At 49.3% G+C, this 22,687-nt stretch overlaps 1 protein-coding gene across 1 annotated transcript; it reads right to left on the bottom strand.

Annotated features, from left to right (window-relative positions):
- Window positions 1-1,732: 1,732 nt before the first annotated feature.
- Window positions 1,733-21,605, bottom strand: RAB11B (RAB11B, member RAS oncogene family). The gene is made up of 5 exons (XM_053372629.1): window positions 21,342-21,605; window positions 11,329-11,524; window positions 6,491-6,684; window positions 5,282-5,362; window positions 1,733-2,670 (listed from the first exon to the last, which is right to left on the bottom strand). The coding sequence occupies exons 1-5, from the start codon at window positions 21,379-21,381 to the stop codon at window positions 2,525-2,527; spliced, it is 657 nt and encodes a 218-aa protein (XP_053228604.1). The 5' UTR covers window positions 21,382-21,605; the 3' UTR covers window positions 1,733-2,524.
- Between the last annotated feature and the right edge of the window lie 1,082 nt (window positions 21,606-22,687).

Raw genomic sequence — 22,687 nt, 5'->3', positions numbered from 1 at the left:
GCCTGGTAGAGGCTAAACTGTTAACTCTGATTTTTAACCTGGGAAGTCCTCTCAAAAGCCATTGCGGATGCCTGTTCTCTTAAGGCGTGGGTGGACTTGAGGTTATTGTACAGCTAACCAGAAACGCCAATTTCCCTCATCTGTGACAGTGTAGCTTCCTAAGCTGCACAATATCGCCTGTGTTTGCACCGAGGGCAAATCCCTCACCTCATGGTGGAAACATAGGAAGAAAGTGCTGAGACAATAGCAAGGGCCCTTTTTTTTGCAAGCTGGACGCATCTCATGCAACAGGGGAGGCCTGCCCCAGGAGACATCTCCAAAGAGATGACCGCAAAGGCCAGAGCAACTCAGATCCACACTAGTTTTATCAAAAGCAACGGGCCACACAATCCCCAGCCCTTTAATCAGCATTAGTATTATTGACACCTGGGGTGGAAAATCATATAGCCAACAGGCTGGATCCAGCAGTGAACCACCTGGCCTCCTTCCAGAATCAACTCTTGATCATTTTAAGATTCTACACCCACAGAAAATAGACAGAAGCATTCAGGTCCCCTCCAAGAATGCCCTCTTCGTTTCTCTCGTACATTGCGACTCAGCAGTTACATCCTCAAGAACTGGCCACAAATCCCAGGGAGAGACCGCGTCTTTGTCTGAGCTCGGTCATCAGCAAGCCATCAGTTTCGTTCCCCCTCACACGGGTGCCAAGGGGTGCTCTAAAGTGGATGAAAGGTTTAAAAGCTCCCCGCTAGACAAAGCTGTTGTCTTTAACTTGGTCAACCAACTGAAAAGCCTTGCTCCGTATGAGAATCTATGCAAGGGGTTAGAGATTGGCTGCTAAAGCATTTTTAACCTGATTGGGAAAGTCTCAGCAATGGCAGGCAACACCTATCGGACCGGGCAGGATCCAGGATATTTCACAATCACTGCACGGTTGCTGCAAGACGGCCAATAAGCACAATCTCTCTTCCGCCTGCCGAAGCTATCTGGCGGCCCCACCCTTCAATGCAACATTCGCCCTTGCTTCAGAAACCCCAGAAACCCCAACAGCACAAGAACAGTCGGAAGGTGAGGAAAGCAACAGCCAATGAGACCTTCTCAAGCTAGCACAGGGTGGTTTCAAGGAGACAAACGCTTTTCCAGCTAAGTTTGGGTGGTGTTTAGCCCTGCCAGTGGAGTGCAGTCGTTGACAAAAACAGAAACCTTCAAACCTCAAGGGAGCAGGACGAGAGAAGGGAGGCGGCGGCAGCATTTGGGGCGGGGTGGAGGGCTGCAGTGCAAGGAGGTCAGAACTGAAAGCAAGTGAACCACCGAGAGATAAGAAAAAAAGCCCCAAGATGCTATGGTTATGCTCAAGTATTACAAAAAGGAGGAGTTATCAAGTATCTGGTTGCCTACAACTAACCATTCAAATAACCTTAACAGTGCGAGTTATGTACATAGCATGAAAAATATTGCTTCACACTCACACCAGGGTGTGTTTTTTTGTGCATGGAGCGGAAGGAGCAGGGGATCAGGAGAAGAGAAAGGTCGGGTGGGGATTGGGAGAGAGAGAGAGAGAAAGAGTGCAACATGCAGAGATAGAATCTCGGATACAGTTGAGAAAGAAGGATTCCAGGTACGAGTGAAGATGTGTGATTTCTACAGATCACAAAAAAGGCTCTAATAAAGCCATTAGGCTGGCACTTCATTGTACATTAGACTGATTAACAGAAAGCCAGAAATAAATCACTATTAGAAGCCACTTCATATAGCCTGCACACAGCCGTGCTGGCAGCTGGGGGCGGGGGGGAGAGGAATGCAGCGCACAGACATACTTCATTGTTCCCAAACTGAATTGGAAAATATATATATATATGCATTGAGAAGAAAAGACTTCCCAGGGCAGAAAGCAGTGAAAACTACACAGCCAGGCCAACTCAGCATTAAGACGGGAAGGGGAAGGACAAAGAACAAGCAACAGGGGAAAGGTTATCTTCCACGGACTTACAGCGTGTGCACGCACAAGACCACCGCCACCATTTCCGACAAGCCCAAAGTGAGTGTTTTCTTAGTTTAGAATTTCTCTTGTGCCTGGAGAATGGCCTGAGAGGAAACAAAGAGTAACACTCCTCCTGTGCTCCCCAAGTGCTGCTATTTCTTCTATTAGAACAACAACAACAACCTCTGCATCCTTCCCGCTCTCGCACATGCACACAATAACCAAACAAAGAGAAGTTTAACAAGTGTCTCGGAGCAACGGACCTCCGGTAGGTGTTCTGTCTCTCTTTCTCACACACAAACCCACCTGTCTGCTAAATGCTTCTATTTAAAACCCCCCCAGGATAAATCACATTCGAAAGGATTTGGAGGAAAGGGAATGTAAGCCCTAAGAGGAATCCTCTAAGGTGGAAGGGGCAGGGCAGAGAGAGAGAGAGAAAGAGAGAGAGAGTCACTGAATGGAGTTGCTGTGAGGAGAAGGTGCACACGAGTTTTCCCTCTGAAGCACAGGCCAAGGGAGGGGCAGGTGGCAGCCCCAGGGAGGTCACAGGTTCTGGCAACACTGGAGTTTGTTCGATTTCTGTCCGTCGGTGGTGGGGGGCACACTGATGTCCACCACGTTGTTGCCGGGAGACTCGTCGTGGGCAGACCGGTCCGCAATCTGCTTCTGCGACACAATGCGGTAGATCTCTGCAAAAAGGAGACCAGAGACGGGGCTCAGATACAAGCACACGTTTTCTCCGGGGGGAAAGAAGCCACTCCCCACAGCAAAGAGGCCAAAGAAGAGAGCTGTTTGGGTCCGGCATACCGGTCACCCAACACACGAAACCTCAGCTCAGCGACCTGGACTTTTGCCCTGCCAACGCACTGCCATTCCCAGCTGCTGCGCATTGCAGGGCCGCGGTCCTGTCAAAGCTTCCTTGCCATTACTAAGGAGCAAGAGAATTCCGCAGAACACACCTTGAAAACTTTCTATGGGTTAGTCCATAGAAGAAGAAGAGTTTGGATTTGATATCCCATCTTTTACTCCCTTTAAGGAGCCTCAAAGCGGCTCACATTCTCCTTTCCCTTCCTCCCCCACAACAAACACTCTGTGGGGTGAGTGGGGCTGAGAGACTTCAGAGAAGTGGGACTGGCCCAAGGTCACCCAGCAGCTGCAGGTGGAGGAGCGGAGACGCGAACCTGGTTCCCCAGATTACGAGACTACCGCTCTTAACCACTACACCACACTGGCACATCTTGCCTACAGCCCTCTGCACTGAGCAGCCTGAGGAAATGATTGGAGCCAAAGGCATTCAGTCTGTATACTGTGTGCCCTTGCAGAGCGGAAGCCACTTTCCTCCCTTGTTCTTGACTCTGGACCCGCGCCAAGGAAGCCACCACATATAACACAGGACACACGTGGTGCATTTTGTTATATCTGTAGTCGACCTTTCTCCCATCATGGAACCCCAGGTGGCATACATGTGGGGTTTTAAGCAGTCAGGGACCAGATCCAGTCCCACTTACCTTTGCAATTCTCACACGTTACAGGGAATGCCCCAAGTATATGCACCTGGGGGGGGGCACAGGTACCCCAGCCCTGCTCCACTTGCAGTAGCAAGACTGGTGGTATTATCATGACCATCATCGTTATTCAATTTGTATACTTGCCCTCTACCCGCAGGTCTCAGGGCGCTTCACACCATAAAATCGCAATATAAAAAACACCAAATACATGTTCAAAATAAAAACAAGAACAACCCAATAACCCCCTCCCTTCCACAACAATTTTTTAAGGGGCATGGGATGTCAATCAAAGACCTGGTGAAAGGGGATTGTTTTTGTTACGAAAAAGGAGCAATGCAGCTGAGTGCTCCAGATGGCTGGAAAGCCAAACAGGATGTTGATGTTTTGGGACTGTACCGTGGGAACAAAGGACAGTCTATTCAGTGTACTGAGCACCGGATGTTAGCTCAGAGTGTCACATGATCTGTACTGGAAGTACATGGGAGGAGTTTTTTTCTCTCTGCTGTTGGTGATGAGAGAGTACAGACACGATTTCTCTGTACTGCTGGAAGGACAGAAATAAAGGCATGTAAATACAATTCTGTCTGTCTCTTTCCCCTCCCTGGGGATGAGAGGGGAGGTGTGTTCTTCTCACGTTGAGAAGGATAGCCGATTGAGACCTCGCCTGATCTTGCCGGGAGTCGCAGACAGGGAGGTCAACAAGGATTCAAGCCGGGCACCTGGAGGGTGGCCAATTCCTCTGACTTTTGGCTTGAAACCGACAGTTTTCACCAGGCACCTAAAAGTGTATACTGAAGGTGCCAAGCAGGCCTCCCTGGGGAGAGCATTCCACAAGCGGGGAGCCACTGCAGAAAAGGCCCCGTTCTCGTGTTGCCAGCCTCCAGACCTAACATGGAGGAGGCACATGGCCTTCAGACGATGATCTTAGGGTCTGGGTAGGTTCAGTTACTGTTGGTGGAAAGGAGCCCTTCATCAGCAATGGCTCTTGGCATTTAGCTTGCCAAGAATGCTTGAAGTACAGTGGACCCTCTGGATACAAATTAAATTCGTTCTGGGGGTCCGTCCACAACCCGAAAAGTCTGCAGGCAGAGGCACTGCTTCTGTGCATGCACACAGCGCAATTGAGCACTTCTGCGCACGGGCACAGCACGATTGAGCGCTTCTGCGCATGCACAAAGTGCACAGAGCGCTTCTGTAAATGCGCGCATGACGAAACCCAGAAGTATACACTTCCGGGTTTGCCGCGTTCATAACCCGAAGGGTACGTATCTAGAGCAGTACGTAACTACAGGGTCCACTGTAAAGCCTTCCTGTACACACAGAGAGAGATACACACACAGACCTGCCTTCTTCCCCTATCCAGGCAAGGCAGTCACGCAGAAGTGATAAACAAAAGCATTGGAGCAATCCATTATCTCCAGCAATCTGGGAGCGAGTTACATGCATGTTAACAAACCACCCTAAATGCAAATGTGCAAGGCTGACGGTAAACATTTCAAGGCTCAAAGAGCTGTTAAGGGACGCCGACCACACACACTGATGGTGGCCAAGGAGTTCCAACTTGGCCACACAACTGTGGGTGCCTGGGGCTGTGGATGCCATGCAGCGTGCATGGCCCTGGCACTGAAAGTAGTGGGTGCCTGGTGCCTTCACTGGGAATTTTGTGGGTGCTCGGGCACCCAGGGCCACAGGGAGTTGGCACCTGTGTAGTGACCACAGATCAAATCCAGGCGTGTGTTGCCCCACATGCCCTTTACACATCAGGAACGATAACCTAAACAGAAATCCTTACCAGTAAGGATGTTCTTGAAGGCTTCTTCTACATTTGTTGAGTCGAGTGCTGAAGTTTCAATGAATGACAGGTTGTTTTTTTCTGCAAGGGCAGGGGAGGAAATCACTGCAGTTATTTTCATGTACAGATAGCACTCTCCTCAAAGTCAAGCAGTAGGAAGAAAGATCGTTTTCTTCCCACCCCTTAAAGAATTCAAAAGCAGATTAGATAACTGAATTCTGAAGACTAGGAGAAATGTTGGCGAAGTTAGCATGCCTAATCACATTATGAGGCTATGATTCCTGCATTGCAGAGGGGTCCCTTCTCATCCTACAATTCTATGAAAAGTTACCCAGGTCCCAATCTCCTATTCCAGAACAGCAAAAAGTTCAGAAGCTTCCACTTTTGTTTTAGATTAACCACAGTTCAATAATGCACCCAGTAGCCAATCTTGGCTGTGCATAGTGAAACCAATTCAGATTTGCAAACTATCATAATATTTTAGTGTCACAAGTTATGAATCAGAAGTACCAGTCACGATCTAATTTGAAACCTGCAGCAACCTCGTTTCTCACCGTCAGTTGTCTGCACCCCCAAATTTGTAAAATGGGGCTGAATACTGGCTTACCCTTATTATTAAATAAAATCCCTAGTTTTAAGTTATCCTTCCTCAGAGTTTGGTGTGCCCTTGTGTATTCCCCACCCTGTACTCAGACACATACAATTTTATCCCCGCATCAAACTTAGGAGGTAAATTGAGAGTGAGTCAGTTTATTCTCACTCCAATTACACATTTAAATTTTACAGCTGATCAGACATTAAAGCCCAGGCCTCCTTGATCCAAGTCCAACACTACAACCCGTGAGTCCCACAGGCTCTTACAAGAGTAACCAAAGTAATGTATGTACTTGTGAGCAATTTCTTTAAAAAAGAACTATATTTATATTAAATATTTTAGTGATGATCACCACACTGCCTCTACCTAAGCCTTTTCAAAAGCTCTTAACTGGAGATTCTCTGTTGTCCACCACATTGGGGGCCTCTTTCAGCCAAGGACCTGACTTCACTGCACTAAGCACACCACTGGTGCTTCGTAAAAATCACAACCTCTCAGAAGCTTTATACCACCTCTTCCAGGTGGCCAATTTGCAAACTCCCTCGGCACTTAAAAGGGAGCATGGCCAATGCTTCCATGAGAGCCAGGCAGCTAAAGAGCATCAACAACCCAACCTGCAAAAGCGCGGGCCTCGTCTGTAGGCACAGCCCTCAGGTGACGCAGATCGCTCTTGTTCCCCACCAGCATGATGACGATGTTGTTATCTGCATGATCCCGGAGCTCCTTCAGCCAACGCTCCACGTTCTCGTATGTCAAGTGTTTTGCAATGTCGTAAACCAGGAGTGCTCCAACGGCACCACGGTAATAGCTGAAAGAGTTATTTAGACAGGTGTTACTCAGCCTGTGGAAGGGTCTCTGAAAACAGAGGTTGCTGAAGGACACTGACAAACTGGACGGAAAAGCGGATTATGTTTATATGGGAAAAGAGAAGACAGGGGCACGATAGTGGTCTTATCTGAAGGGCAGTCACATAGAAGACGGATCAGGCAGAGTTCCACCAGTCTAGAGGCTAACTGGACACAAGCTGCCTGCACAAACAAAAATGAATGCCAAGATTTTCAGGATTTGTACCAGGCACACAAATGTTTGCAGAACTCAGCCCGTTAAGTTACAGACTGCCAAAATTCTGCAAGTATAAGCCAGGCTTATCTCCCATCCTGTGTGCAAAGGACAGTGTAAAGTCCAGAATAATTAACACTTTGCTGATGGACCCCTGTGAGGAGGGGTAAGGGCACCAGAACAACAACTCACGCAAGTAAGCAAACAGTTTTTGCTTTTAAAAGAAACTAACACCAGGTATTAAATTAAGCAAATTTATTACGATACTTCATGTTTATTCAACTGCTTAATGGAATTTTTAAAGCAGCACTTGAGCAGTTGTTTACTTGCGCAACTCGCTTTTCTTTTTTTAAAAAACACCCTACATTCTAGCGGCAGCTAGACTGGTGACTGGGAGCGGCTGCTGAGACCACATAACACCTACATTGGCTCCCAGTACGTTTCTGAGCACAATTCAAAGTGTTGGTGCTGATCTTAAAAGCCCTAAATGGCCTCGGCCCAGTATACCTGAAGGAGCATCTCCACCCCCATCGTTCAGCCCGGACACTGAGGTCCAGTGCTGAGGGCCTTCTGGCAGTTCCCTCGCTGTGAGAAGCCAAGTTACAGGGAACCAGGCAGAGGGCCTTCTCGGTAGTGGCACCCGCCCTGTGGAACGCCCTCCCACAAGATGTCAAAGAGAACAACTACCAGACTTTTAGAAGACATCTGAAGGCAGCCCTGTTTAGGGAAGCGTTTAATGTCTAATGGACTACTGTATTTTAATATTTTGTAGGAAGCCGCCCAGAATTTTTATTATTATTACTACTACTACTACATCTTGCACACACAAGCTTCACAAAAGCACCCCCTTCCACAATTACCTACTGGTACCTACGGGACCACCTCTCCTGGTATGCCCCACAGAGAAACTTACGGTCTTCAAATAAAAACATCTTGAAGGTCCCAGGCCACAGAGAGGTTAGGCTGGCCTCAACTAGAGCCAGGGCTTTTTCGGCTGTGGCTCCGACCTGGTGGAACACTCTGTCACAAGAGACTAGGGCCCTGCGGGACTTGACATCTTTCCGCAGGGCCTGCAAGACAGGGCTGTTCCGCCAGGCCTTTGGCCAGAGCACAGCCTGACTCCCTCCCTCGGCAATCTTCGCGGAGCTCTGGCCCAATGGTGGCCAGTGGCTTGAATTTAATTAATTTTATAATGAATGATTTTAGAGTGTTGTTTGTGTTGTACTTTTGTACTGTTTTATTGTTGTTAGCCGCCCTGAGCCCGGCTTCGGCTGGGGAGGGCGGGATATAAATAAAAATTATTATTATTATTATTATTAATTACCTCCAAGATCATGCATTTAGGGTTGAAGTGAAAGGCTATTAAAGACAGTGCTCTTTCCAGGAGCTCTGCGCAGCAACCCTATCTATGCCACCTATGTCTGCATAATAATCTCAGCTGCTACTCAAGCTATGGGAGGGCACATAAAAGCTTTTAGCCTGTAAAAATTCCTAGGAGCCTGTTGGGGTGGAGAAGGAGGGAAGGAGGGGATGGAGATCCCCCCCCCCCGCATTTCTATGCTGGGTGCAGCTAAAGGGGCTTCTCCCCCGTACCCCATTTCATGTCAGTGCTAGGGACAGGAGAGACCGGCACTTCCCCTCTGCTGGCTCACTTACTTTCCTGCATGCAATTATTTGTTGCCAAGAGTTACCAGGCAAGGGCTTCATTGAATCTCCGGTTCAATTCCCCAGGGGTATCTCTGAGGAGGGCTGTGAAAGCCTTCTCCAGGCATAGGCAAACTCGGCCCTCCAGATGTTTTGGGACTACAATTCCCATCATCCCTAGCTAACAGGACCAGTGCTCAGGGATGATGGGAGTTGTAGTCCCAACAACAACAACAACAACAACAACAACAACAACAACAACAACAACAATAATAATAATAATAATTTATTATTTATACCTCGCCCATCTGGCTGGGTAGCTTCCAATAAGACACTAAAATACAATAACCTATTAAACATTAAAAGCTTCCCTAAACAGGGCTGCCTTCAGATGTCTTCTAAAAGTTTGGTGGTTATTTTTCTCTTTGACATCTGGTGGGAGGGCGTTCCACAGGGCGGGTGCCACTACCGAGAAGGCCCTCTGCCTGGTTCCCCGTAACTTGGCTTCTCGCAGCGAGGGAACCGCCAGAAGGCCCTCGGCGCTGGACCTCAGTGTCCGGGTAGATCTGGAGCACCGAGTTTGCCTCTCTAAAACCCTGAACAGAACAACTGCCAATCAGTGTATACAATATTGATCTCAATGGACCAATGGTCAGGCTCTGTATATAGCAGCTTCCCGTGTCACGGGATGTTCAAACAAACATTGGCTTCTCTGGGAAATTCATGAGCGGTCTGGGAGGGCAGGTTTAGGTTTCTCTCCCTTTCAAGTAAACAAAGGATAGGGGGAATAATAATAATAATAATAATAATAATAATAATAATAATAATAATAATAAAAAATTTTATTTCTATCCCGCCCTCCCCAGCCGAAGCCGGGCTCAGGGCGGCTAACAACAATAAAATAATACAACATTCTAAAATCATTTAATTATAAAATTAATTCAAATCAAATTGATGGCAACCACTGGGCTAGAGTTCTGTGAAGATTGCCAAAGTGGGGAGTCAGGCTGTGCCCTGGCCAAAGGCTTGGTGGAACAGCTCTGTCTTGCAGGCCCTGCGGAAAGATGTCAAGTCCTGCAGGGCCCCAGTCTCTTGTGGCAGAGCGTTCCACCAGATCGGAGCCACAGCCGAAAAAGCCCTGGCTCTGGTTGAGGCCAGCCTAACCTCTCTGTGGCCTGGGACCTCCAAGATGTTTTTGTTTGAAGATCGTAGGTTCCTCTGTGGGACATACCAGGAGAGGCGGTCCCATAGGTACAAGGGTCCTAGGCCGTATAGGGCTTTAAAGGTTAAAACCAGCACCTTAAACCTGATCCTGAATATTAGGTCAGGCAAGCTGAATCAGAAGCACACAGAGAAGCCTATCTGAGCACTGATTCAATTCAGGCTTCTGACACGATTCGCAATCTTCCGCCACCTCAGCCTGAATTCCTTTATCCTGGAATGAGCCGATTTGCTGTTTGCCCCCTCAACACACATACACACACAAACCCAGAGTGTCAGCAAGGCACTTTTAAGAAATCAAATTTCAGAAGAAGATTGCATAGCCAGGATGTGAGAGTTGGCTAATCTGCATTCAGTGATCCCAAGTGTGTGCTCTTGCATAAGCAATGCCTCGTAGGCTGAATAAGACAGAGGTCTACGGAGTCCAGCACGCTTTGCAACTGTCTCAGAAGACATTTGACAACCCTCCAGAAATCAATCGCTGTGCGTGGAAAGGGCCCCTCGTCCCATCCTTAGGACCCCCTGGGAAACTCAACAAACCTGCTGTACTGGGTGTGGAGGGGGCAGCTAAATCGGATACAGCTGCAGGCAGACTGAGGAAGTGTCATCTACCTTGGGCCTGTCCATAAAAAGCAAGTTTAAAGAGAAGGCTAAGGTGATGTTCGCTCTTTCTGGCAACTCTTTTTGTTGCGAATCTTTTGTGGGAGAGCAGAGAGTTTGCTTGGACTCCGGGCGAGAACACGGAGGCTGAGAGGGAGTGTGTGTCAGGAGGAAAATGGACTGATATGATTTATAGATATTAGTAACTTTACATTAATGTAACATTTTTACATGTAACTGTGAGGTTTTTTTGTAATGTTTTGTTTAAGTTGTCTGTTGCTGATTCAGTTTTTTGTACACCACTTAGAGATACAGTGGTACCTTGGTTCTCAAACTTAATCCGCTCCAGAAGTTCGTTCCAAAACTAAAGCGTTCCAAAACCAAGGCGCACTTTCTCATAGAAAGTAATGCGAAATGGATTAATCCGTTCCAGTCTGTTAAAAAGAACTCCGAAGACAGCAATTGAACATGAATTTTACTATCTAACGAGACCATTGATCCATAAAACGAAAGCAATAAACAATGTACTGCAGTCACGCAATCAGTAGGTGAACTGGGTTCCACACAGTCACAAAAACAAAACAAAAAAGCCGCAAAAACGCAAAATAAATAGCAAAAACAGACGGACCTCAGTGTAACACTCAAAATGGAAGTGTGGCACTCAAATCGGAAGCGTAACACTCAAATTGCCAGCATAAAACTCAAAGCAGAAGTGTGGCACTCCAATCGGAAGCACAACACTCAAAACAGAGCACGTTCGGCTTCCGAAAAAGGTTCGTAAACCGGAACACTTACTTCCGGGTTTGCAATGTTCGGGTTCCAAGTTGTCTGAGTACCAAGGCGTTTGAGAGCCAAGGTACCACTGTATTTTTTTAATATATCAAATTAAATAATCAATCCATGAATCAGAGCAGCTTTTGAGGCTTACGCAGAGGTGATAGCACGATATCGCTCCTGGCCAGCCGTGTCCCAGATCTGTGCCTTTATCGTCTTCCCATCCACCTGGATACTTCTGGTGGCAAACTCCACACCGATAGTGCTTTTGCTCTCCAGGTTGAATTCATTGCGTGTGAAGCGGGACAGGAGATTACTCTTCCCCACCCCGGAGTCTCCAATCAGCACAACTGGGGAGGGTAGAAAGAGAAAAGACAATACAGCGCTGTCAGCATTCATTTGTCAGGCTGGGATTTACAAACACACGGCAAAGTGATGGTAAAGGCAAAGTATTGCAGAGAATGGTGCTCTCTCCCCACAGCAAACAGCCAGCGCTCCCCCCTCACCACGAAGTTGTTACAGCAAGTGCCACAGTTATAACATTTTTTGGGGGGGAGAAAGGTGCTGCTACTGCGTACCCTTGAGTAACCCCCCCCCCAAAAAATGCTGCAAAACCAGTGGTGTGTAGTCAGTGAACTAGGGGGACTAACAAAGTTCCCTAAATGTTCTCTTGCAGACCTGTTTAGGGAAGCTTTTAATGTTTGATGCATTACTGTATTTTAATATTTTGTTGGAAGCTGCCCTGAGTGGCTGGGGAAACCCAGCCAGATGGGCGGGGTATAAATATATTATTATTAGCGCCTCCTTCCCAAAGCCTTAGGCTTGCAGATAGCAGCCCTCAGCCTGAAGTCCCCGGAGCGCAGCGCCAACTCCTGCTGCGTTCCCGGGGCTTCAGGCAGCTATCCGCAAGCCTTCAGAGCGCAGCGGGAGTTCCCGCCGCGCTCTGAAGGCTTGAGGATAGCAGCCTGCAGCCTGAACCTCCGGGAGTTCCCGCTGCGCTCCGAAGGCTTTCGGATAGCTGCCTGAAGCCCCAGATAGCCGTCTGAAGCCTGGAGAGCGAGAGGGGTTGGTGCACACCGATCACGCTTGCTCTCCATGCTTAGCTTCGCTGGAGAGGTGCCGCACAGTTTTCCCTCTCTGCGCAGCGCCCCTTCAGCGAAGCGGGAGGAGAAATGGAAGCGTCTCTGTTTTTCTTGCCGCTTCGCTGAAGGGGCGCTGAGCAGAGAGGGGGAGAATTTTTTTTCCTGTTCTCCCCCTCCTACGGTCAGGTGCGTCCTATGGTCCGGTGCATCCTGTAGAGCGAAAAATACAGTGTGCAGTGTGTGGGGAGAAAGTGGATAGGTCAGGGGTCAACAACCTAAGGCCCATGGTCCACAAGTGGCCCACGCGGGTCGTTTAACCGGCCCCTCAGTTCGCACCCGAACTGAGCCACTCGCTCGGCGAGCCCCCGCGCGCTGCGCTAAACCGGCGCAGTGCGGCGCAGGGCCTCGCTTCTGCAGTGCCAGAAATCGCGTCTGCCAGACGCCGAAAATCACGGGTGCGTGTGCACAATCCAGGAGGGATCTCCGCTGGAGTGAACTGGCCCAGGCAAGGTAAACCTTGCCGACCCCTGGGATAGGCAGAAGTTTGTCTCCCTCTCGTAAAAACAACCCAACCGAATAAAGAAGAGATTCACACAAGCACATGGTTAAACTCTGAACTGGCTTCCACAAGTGGATCAAACAAATCTGGGGGGTGGGGGGTGGGACTCTATGCTTGTCCAGATGGCTGCATGATCCCCTCCAGGATCAAAAGTGGCATGCCTCTGAATTTCAGCACTTGGGAACAATAGCAGGAGAAGGCGATTGCCCTCATGCCCTGTTTGTGGGCTTCCCCACAACTGCGAGAAGAGAACTGCTGAACTAGATGGACCTTTGATCTGACAAAGTAGGACAAGGGGCCTTTCGGAAGCAAGCAAGGCCTTTACATTCAAATTGGCTCTGGCTAGATAGCGATATGGAGGGATGGTAATAGAATGGGGAGATTGTGCTATAAAGGGCTTGAGATGCAACATAATAAGCCGTTGTTCCTTCATTACACCTCTTTTTCATGCAGTGAGCTGCTCGTCTAAAATAGCCCCTCATATCAAAAGTTTGCCCCTCCCACCGCCACCAGAAACTAGTGTGTGGGCAAGGAAAACAAAGGAAACTCTGATATAATATTTGGATTGGGGAATTTTCCAGCAGGGCTGGCAAGTAGTAAAGGTAAAGGGTAAAAGGTAAAGGGACCCCTGACCATTAGGTCCAGTCGTGGCCGACTCTGGGGTTGTGACGCTCATCTCGCTTTATTGGCCGAGGGAGCCGGTGTACAGCTTCCGGGTCGTGTGGCCAGCATGACTAAGCCGCTTCTGGCGAACCAGAGCAGCGCACAGAAACACCGTTTACCTTCCCGCTGGAGCGGTACCTATTTATCTACTTGCACTTTGACGTGCTTTTGAACTGCTAGGTGGGCAGGAGCAGGGACTGAGCAACGGGAGCTCACCCCGTCGCAGGGATTCGAACCGCCGACCTTTTGATCGGCAAGTCCTATGCTATGTGGTTTAACCCACAGCGCCACCCGCGTCCCTTGCAAGTAGTATAACTGTACCTTAATCGGTTTACGAAGGCCCCAGACTTTGTTCTCACCTTACCCTTTGATCTATTACACCTTGATCTACCTTGTACACACACCTTGGTCCACAGAAATATGCACAGAGACACTGTATGTGGAGGGGTTAATCCATAAGGCATTATTTGAAAGACCCTGCCTTCGGCTAAGGAAATCAGACTAGAACATTGCCTTCTAGTCTCAGCCCAGCAATTCTTACCTGTGGAAGGTTTGTTTACTTCCAAGAAGCACAGGTGCGTGTAACTTTATGTCAGCAACCTAATTATATACAGGTACATCACTTACTCTAAGAACTGCTTTACCTTTTTTTTACTTTGCTATTGGCCACCATTACACCCGTTTTACAGGCAAGAATGACTTGGCAAACATGTTTGATAGGGGTTAGAAACCTAGGTCTAATGCTAACTGCAGGAACTGCATCACAGAGATTTTTTTCCTCCCCAAAGAAGTAACTGCTTCTTGCAGTGACTCTTCAGCTTTTTTAAAAGTACACCAAAATTCCAAGGAGCAAAGCAACAAACATGGCATTGCTGGGACGGGACTGCATCACTGCTCCATAACCTTTCCGCAGCTTATGTACCACTTTCACGGGAACCACCAAACATCTCAAAGCTGATTGATTCTTAGGTCACAGTTGCTCGCAGGCTAATGACACCAATTACTGCTCAACTGCTGATTGGACAATCTCTGCTGCCCAGAATTGCCAGCCCTGGATCCTGCAAACCCCAAAACGGTGTCATTTCAAATAACAGCTTTGTCCTTTAGCTGCTCTTTCTCTTCCCTCCCAATCACCCATTCACTGACCCCAGTTCTCTACTGCCAGATCATTATTATTTTTTAGGAAGGCTGAACCAAAAAACAGAGGCATCTGATGCACAGCTAAACACTACTGTAAATAGCACATGACAGTGTTGCTTTTGCAATTCCAACGCAAGTTGCTGGATATTGATCCAGACAGGGACCAAAGGAGACACCCGGAGCAAAACAAAAATGTCTATATGCAACAACTGCACCCAAGGTGGGTGTGCGTGCACTGCAATAGAGAGGACTAGGGAAAATATGAATAATTACAGAAGACGGAGTCTCTTTGGTTGAACTAAGAGAGTTGGTGACTGATCTAGACTGAATTTAGACCTGCAGGACTGGAAACTCTCCGTGTTGTTCAGTGTTATAACCTCCCCTGAGCCCTTAGGATAAAGTGAAAATCATAGAATCATAGAGTTGGAAGAGACCACAAGGGCCATCGAGTCCAACCCCCTGCCAAGCAGGAAACACCATCAGAGCACTCCTGACATATGGTTGTCAAGCCTCTGCTTAAAGACCTCCAAAGAAGGAGACTCCACCACACTCCTTGGCAGCAAATTCCACTGTCAAACAGCTCTTACTGTCAGGAAGTTCTTCCTAATGTTTAGGTGGAATCTTCTTTCTTGTAGTTTGGATCCATTGCTCCGTGTCCACTTCTCTGGAGCAGCAGAAAACAACCTTTCTCCCTCCTCTATGTGACATCCTTTTATATATTTGAACATGGCTGTCATATCACCCCTTAACCTCCTCTTCTCCAGGCTAAACATGCCCAGCTCCCTTAGCCGTTCCTCATAAGGCATCGTTTCCAGGCCTTTGACCATTTTGGTTGCCCTCCTCTGGACACGTTCCAGTTTGTCAGTGTCCTTCTTGAACTGTGGTGCCCAGAACTGGACACAGTACTCCAGGTGAGGTCTGACCAGAGCAGAATACAGTGGCACTATTACTTCCCTTGATCTAGATGCTATACTCCTATTGATGCAGCCCAGAATTGCATTGGTTTTTTTAGCTGCCGCGTCACACTGTTGGCTCATGTCAAGTTTGTGGTCAACCAAGACTCCTAGATCCTTTTCACATGTAGTGCTCTCAAGCCAGGTGTCACCCATCTTGTATTTGTGCCTCTCATTTTTTTTGCCCAAGTGCAATACTTTACATTTCTCCCTGTTAAAATTCATCTTGTTTGTTTTGGCCCAGTTCTCCAATCTGTCAAGGTCGTTTTGAAGTGTGATCCTGTCCTCTGGGGTGTTAGCCACCCCTCCCAGTTTGGTGTCATCTGCAAATTTGATCAGGATGCCCTTGAGTCCATCATCCATTTAAAGCCACCCAGTGCACCACACAAACCAGTCCCTAAACACTCTCTATCATGTTTATGCCGATTCTTTCCCTCTCAGTGAACCAATGCGTCCCAGCACATCCATCTGACAATACCACCCTACACTGTCTCAAGGCCTAAATGTGTTTGTTCGGGCACCTGCATCTTCCACCAGAGCACCCCCAGCCCTGAACACACCCTGGTGCGCCCTTTAGCTCTAAATACCACAACATCTCTAAGCCCCTTCTCTTCTTGTTTCGACTGTCCATAAGCCTTAAAGCTGCACTGCAAATCCAGCCCACCAACGACCACCTGCTCCTCACTCCCACCCATTTTTCTTCTCCGTAAGACCCAGCCCCCCCCCCAGTTGCCAGCCACCCTGCCAGTTGCTAACGCATCCCCTCAGGCCTTCTTGCTTTCAGTCGCCCGCCCCCCCAGACTCACATGCTCCCTAGAAAGGTGTGGATAAGCGTCTCCAACCACAACACTTATTGCTGGAAGCTACCTTGGGGTCCCGCACAACAGAAAGGCGGAAAACAACAGCGAAACCCACATCAAAACCCTACCCATTTCAACACACATGTGCAGTTTCAATGGTCCTTCCAGCCCCCTCCTTCAGTTTACAGTCCCCAATTTCCAAGCCTTCCTTCCACTGTCCAAGACCAAAAAAATCCCCTCCTATGGCTTTACAGATCCTCCAGGATGCTATGAGGGTGTTACAAAATTGTATGGTGCGCACACACACAGCGGACACACACACTCCACAGAAAACCGGTCAGAATTTAGGAAATATTCCCTGAGAAAATTGCACTTTATTTTAGCACACAGAACAATCCCCAAAGCCATCTTGGCTCTCCTAATGACTGTAAATCAGGGGTCGGCAACCTTAGGCCCATGGGCCACAAGCGGCTCACGGGGGTTGTTTAACCTGCCCACGAGCTGCCCCCAAACTGAGCTGCCCGCTTGGTGAGTCCCTGTGTGCTGCGTTAAACTGGAGCGGTGCAGTGCAGGGACTCGCTTCCGTGGTGCCAGAAATTGCGTCTGCACATGCCCAGACGCCGGAAATCGCATCTGTGCAGATGCAGATGCCGGAAATCGCAGCCACATGTGCTATCTTAAGGGCATATTTTCTGCATGAATAAGGTAGGCCTGTGACCTCGATTCGAGAACTAAGGGATCTACCACCTCAAAAGGAATGGCCAGGCTGGCCAGGTAATTCAGTAAGCAGGCATTATCTTGACAGACAGGAGACAAGCCTCGGGTTAATCACCATATTTTTCGCTCTATAAGACGCACCAGACCATAAGACGCACATAGTTTTTGGAGGAGGAAAACAAGAAAAAAGTATTCTGAATCCCAGAAGCCAGAACAGCAAGAGGGATCGCTGCGCAGTGAAAGCAGCAATCCCTCTTGCTGTTCTGGCTTCTGGGATAGCTGTGCAGCGTGCATTCGCTCCATAAGACGCACACACATTTCCCCTTACTTTTTAGGACGGAAAAAGTGAGTCTTCTAGAGCAAAAGAATACGGTACTTAATTCGTTCTGGAGGTCTGTTCTTAACCTGAAGCACCACTTTAGCTAATAGGGCCTCCCGCTGCCGCTGCGCCACTGCAGCATGATTTCTGTTCTCATCCTGAAGCAAAGTTCTTAATCCGAGGTACTATTTCTGGATTAGCGGAGTCTGTAACCTGAAGCGTATGTAACCCAAGGTTACATACTGTACTCAAATTTCTGTTGTGGACCACCTCTTTCTGTGGCATATGAATGGTGCTTTTTGAGTGGTCTTTGGTGAAGCGGGTTGGGCAATTTCAAAGGTCTTTAAAGGTTCTTGCACACCTTTGCTCTGGGTTCTCACCTCCATGGAGGGTGGGGCTGGGGGGGCCTCTGTTGCAACAGAAAAATAAAGACCTGGCTTGCGTTCACTGGATCCTGCCTCTATCCATTCTTCTCTGACCAATCACGGACTTAAGGAACACCAAGACACCTGATGGGGAATTGGGCTGTAGAAGCCAACCCCACATTTTTCTATAGCAAGCAGGTGACCGCAGCCCACCTGAAGTGTCCGTACCTCTCTCCCTATTCCCTTCTCAAAAGCCACCATCCCAAGCCCTCTCTTCCCTATTCCTTTTCATATTTCCATCTCCCCATCCCACTCCTACATTGTTGTTGTTGTTGTTTAGTCGTGTCCGACTCTTCGTGACCCCCTGGACCAGAGCTCACCAGGCCCTCCTGTCTTCCACTGCCTCCCGCAGTTGGGTCAAACTCATGCTGGTAGCTTCAAGAACACTGTCCCACCATCTCGTCCTCCGTCGTCCCCTTCTCCTTGCGCCCTCCATCTTTCCCAACATCAGGGTCTTTTCCAGGGAGTTTTCTCTTCTCATGTGGTGGCCAAAGTCTTGGAGCCTCAGCTTCACGATCTGTCCTTCCAGTGAGCACTCAGGGCTTATTTCCTTCAGAATAGAGAGGTTTGATCTTCTTGCAGTCCACGGGACTCTCAAGAGTCTCCTCCAGCACCACAATTCAAAAGCATCCATTCTCTGGCAATCAGCCTTCTTTATGGTCCAGCTCTCACTTCCATACATCACTACTGGGGAAACCCCCCTACACAGTCCCTGCCAAGTCCCATCTTCCAAGCCCCTTGCTTCCCATTTCTTTCTCAAGTTCCAACTCCTGCTCCTCATATTCTCTGCCCAGGCCTCTCCCTTGCCTTTCTTCAGCCTCCAGCCCCCTCCGTACCTCTTCCTCTACGCCCCCAAACCCCCCTGCCCCAGCGCTGCTGGATTTCCACCACCACTCCAAACATGTGCCCCTCCTCTTCAAAGTAAGGGGGAGAAACAAGTCCCTTCTCTCGGCAATAGCCCTTTCACACACTAGACCAGCCCTCCTCCCACAACTTTTCTTACTAAACAGCCTCCTAAGGTGTCACTAAACTATTTTTTTTAAAAAAAACTCGAGCAGATCATTTCAATCAATGAAAATACACCATGTTAGGCCCACCAGTCTCCACTGACCAACCCTAAAAAAGATTAAAAACTTCTAATTTGAACGCCACCCAATGGGAACCAGGCCATGGTTGCAATCTGTCTTGGGGACAGGAGCAGTAGATGCAACTGTTGGGGTTGTTCCCCACTCCACTCTCTGTGGTGGTGGGAAGTCGTCCAGCCCTCCAGATTTGGGATAAACTACAACTCCCATCCCTAGATAGCATCTTGAGAAGTAGAGACGTCACCTTGACAACAAAGGTCCGTATAGTAAAAGCTATGGTTTTCCCAGTAGTGATGTATGGAAGTGAGAGCTGGACCATAAAGAAGGCTGATCGCCAAAGAATTGATGCTTTTGAATTCTGGTGCTGGAGGAGACTCTTGGGAGTCCCATGGACTGCAAGAAGATCAAACCTCTCCATTCTGAAGGAAATCAGCCCTGAGTGCTCACTGGAAGGACAGATCCTGAAGCTGAGGCTCCAAGACTTTTGCCATTTCATGAGAAGACTCCCTGGCAAAGACCCTGATGTTGGGAAAGATGGAGGGCACAAGGAGAAGGGGACGACAGAGGACGAGATGGTTGGATAGTGTTCTCGAAGCTACCAGCATGAGTTTGACCAAAGTGCGGGAGACAGTGGAAGACAGGAGTGCCTGGCGTGCTCTGGTCCAGGGGGTCACAAAGAGTCGGACACGACTAAACGACTAAACAACAACAACAAAACAACTCCCATCACCACTGGGCGGTTGCATGGGCCCGGGAGCTGCTGGGAGTTGGGAGTCCAACAACTTTTCCCTGCTATGTACTATGCACTTGAGTCTAGACCGGTGTTTCCCAAACTTGGGTCTCCTGCTGTTTTTTTCAGCCTACAAATCCCATCATACATCACCACTGGTCTTTCTAGCTAGGGATGATGGGAGTTGTAGTCCAAAAAAACAGAAGACCCAAGTTTGGGAAACACTGGTCTAGGCACAGTTGTTGTTTTGGTGGCGATGTGGCGAATTTGTTCCGCGTTTACTGAGTTGTTGATTTCTGCCCCCTTTGGGAGGTCTTGTAAACAGCCCCTCCCCCACGCCTGTTCTGCATTTTGATAAGCAGATGCTTGGTGTAATCCGCTTTGGGCACAGCTAACTGCGGCAAGGCGTCATATAAATAAGCTAAACCAATCAATCAACCAAGCAATTTCCTTCGGCAAGTGCCCCCTCCCTCCTTGGAAAAAAACACAACACACCTCGGAGCCCCCCAAGCCCCTCCCCCTGCTTCGAGGAGGCAAGCTCCTCCCCTTTGGAACCCTGGACTAATCCCTCCCCTTTGGAACCCGGGGCAAGCCCCTCCCCTTCGGAACCCTGGGCAAGCTCCTCCCCTTTGCAACCCTGGGCTAACCCCTCCTCTTTGGAACTTGGAGCAAGCTCCTCCCCTTTGGAATCCTGGGCTAACCCCTCCCCTTTGGAACCCGGGGCAAGCCCCTCCCCTTTGGAACCCTGGGCTAACCCCTCCCCTTTGGAACCTGGGGCAAGCCCCTCCCCTTTGGAACCCGGGGCAAGCTCCTCCCCTTTGGAACCCCGGGTTAATCCCTCCCCTTCGGAACCCGGGGAAAGCCCCTCCCCTTTGGAACCCCGGGTTAACCCCTCCCCTTCGGAACCCTGGGCAAGCCCCTCCCCTTTGGAACCCTGGGCTAACCCCTCCCCTTTGGAACCTGGGGCAAGCCCCTCCCCTTTGGAACCCTGGGCTAACCCCTCCTCTTTGGAACCTGGGGCAAGCTCCTTCCCTTTGGAATCCCGGGCTAACCCCTCCCCTTCAGAACCCGGGCCAAGCTCCTCCCCTTTGGAACCCCGGGTTAACCCCTCCCCTTCAGAACCCGGGCCAAGCTCCTCCCCTTTGGAACCCCGGGTTAACCCCTCACCTTCGGAACCCTGGGCAAGCTCCTCCCCTTTGGAATCCTGGGCTAACCCCTCCCCTTTGGAACCCGGGCCAAGCTCCTCCCCTTTGGAACCCTGGGCTAACCCCTCCCTTTTGCAACCCTGGGCTAACCCCTCCCCTTCGGAACCCTGGCCAAGCTCCTCCCCTTTGCAACCCTGGGCTAACCCCTCCTCTTTGGAACCTGGGGCAAGCTCCTCCCCTTTGGAATCCTGGGCTAACCCCTCCCCTTTGGAACCTGGGCCAAGCTCCTCCCCTTTGGAACCCCGGGTTAACCCCTCCCCTTTGGAACCCGGGGCAAGCCCCTCCCCTTTGGAACCCTGGGCTAACCCCTCCCCTTTGCAACCAGAGGCAAGCCCCTCCCCTTTCGAAACCGGGCAAGCTCCTTCCTCTTCGAACGCGGGGGCAAGCCCCTCCTCCTCCGGGTAGGGGCGGGGCTTCGCCGCCCCCCTCCCAGCCAGGCGCCCCCCCCTCCGCACCATCGTCATCCGCTCCTTCCCCCGCTCCTCTCACCTTTGAATAGATAGTCGTACTCGTCGTCGCGGGTTCCCATGGCGACGCCGCTCCCGCTCGCTGCTGCTTCTTCTCCTTCTCCTTCTTCTCCCTCGCGCCCTCGGCGGGTCCCTCCCCGGTTTCCGTCCCGCTCGCGGAAGGCGGGCGGAGGAGGAGGAGGAGGAGGAAGAGGCCGGACTAGGCCAGGCCAAAGCCGGGCCGACTCCCTCTCCCCTGACAGGCACCGAGGCAGGCGGAGGGCGGGGCCCGCTCTGAGAGGGGCGGGCGGGGAAAGGGAGGAGCCTAAACAAAAAAGCGAGAGCGAGTTAGACAGGCAGCCGTCTGCGCTTATCAAGAGCCAGGAGAGCCAGCCCGCCTCCGGAGGCGGGCCTCAGCGGCGGCCCTCGCGCACCGGCGCAGCCAATGAAAGCCGGGGGAAGGAAGAGCGCGGGCCAGTGAGAGAGGGAGGGAGGCGGGATGTCATGGTTGGCGGTTGGGCTTTGGCTCTGGGGTGGTGGTTTTTTTGGCGGGGCTTGAGGGATGAGGGTTCAAAAAAACAGAAATGGCCTGGAGGGGGGGAGGGGCTTTGCTGGCCCCTGAGGGGAAATGGCGCCTCCAGTTTTTCCTCACAGCTGCTGCCTTTTTGGGGATGTGTGTGTGTATATATAAAATATTTTGATATTATGTATATATTTGTGTGTGTGTGTGTGTGTGTGTGTGTGTGTGTATATATATATATATATATATATATATATATATATATATACACACACACACATATACACATATACTGTATAACACACACACACACATATATACATATACATATCTATATATATCTTTATATATATATGTGTGTGTGTATACACACACAGAAACATATATATATATATATATACACACGCGCACACAAATTTTTTAAGTTTGGCATCACTGAGGGGCAGTATTTCAATATGATTAGGAAAATGAGATTACTCCTAAGCATTTTTTAAGAGGGGGGAAGCACTGTGTATGAGTGTGTGTGTGTGTGTGTGTATATATATGTATATATGGGTATATATATATATATAATATATATGGATATATATATATATAGGGGTCCCTTTACCTTTAAGTACCATCTGTACATCATTTTCATAACATTTTCTTCAAGTGCACTGTATGCAGTAAAACTGATACCTTCCTTCCACAACCTTTCCCAGGATTCTAACTGAATATTATATGCAAAATTTTTCCAGCTCTACGATCCTTTGAGAGATATATATATATATATATATATATATATATATAAACACACACACACAGATACACAGGCAGGTTCTGCCATCCAAACGCTCATTTGGAGAAAATTATCACTTATCCAAACA

The sequence above is a fragment of the Podarcis raffonei genome, chromosome 18, assembly GCF_027172205.1.
Source record: "Podarcis raffonei isolate rPodRaf1 chromosome 18, rPodRaf1.pri, whole genome shotgun sequence".
NCBI lineage: Eukaryota > Metazoa > Chordata > Lepidosauria > Squamata > Lacertidae > Podarcis > Podarcis raffonei.
Note: the sequence above shows the minus strand (reverse complement) of the source record. Positions and strands in the feature narration are given on the sequence as shown.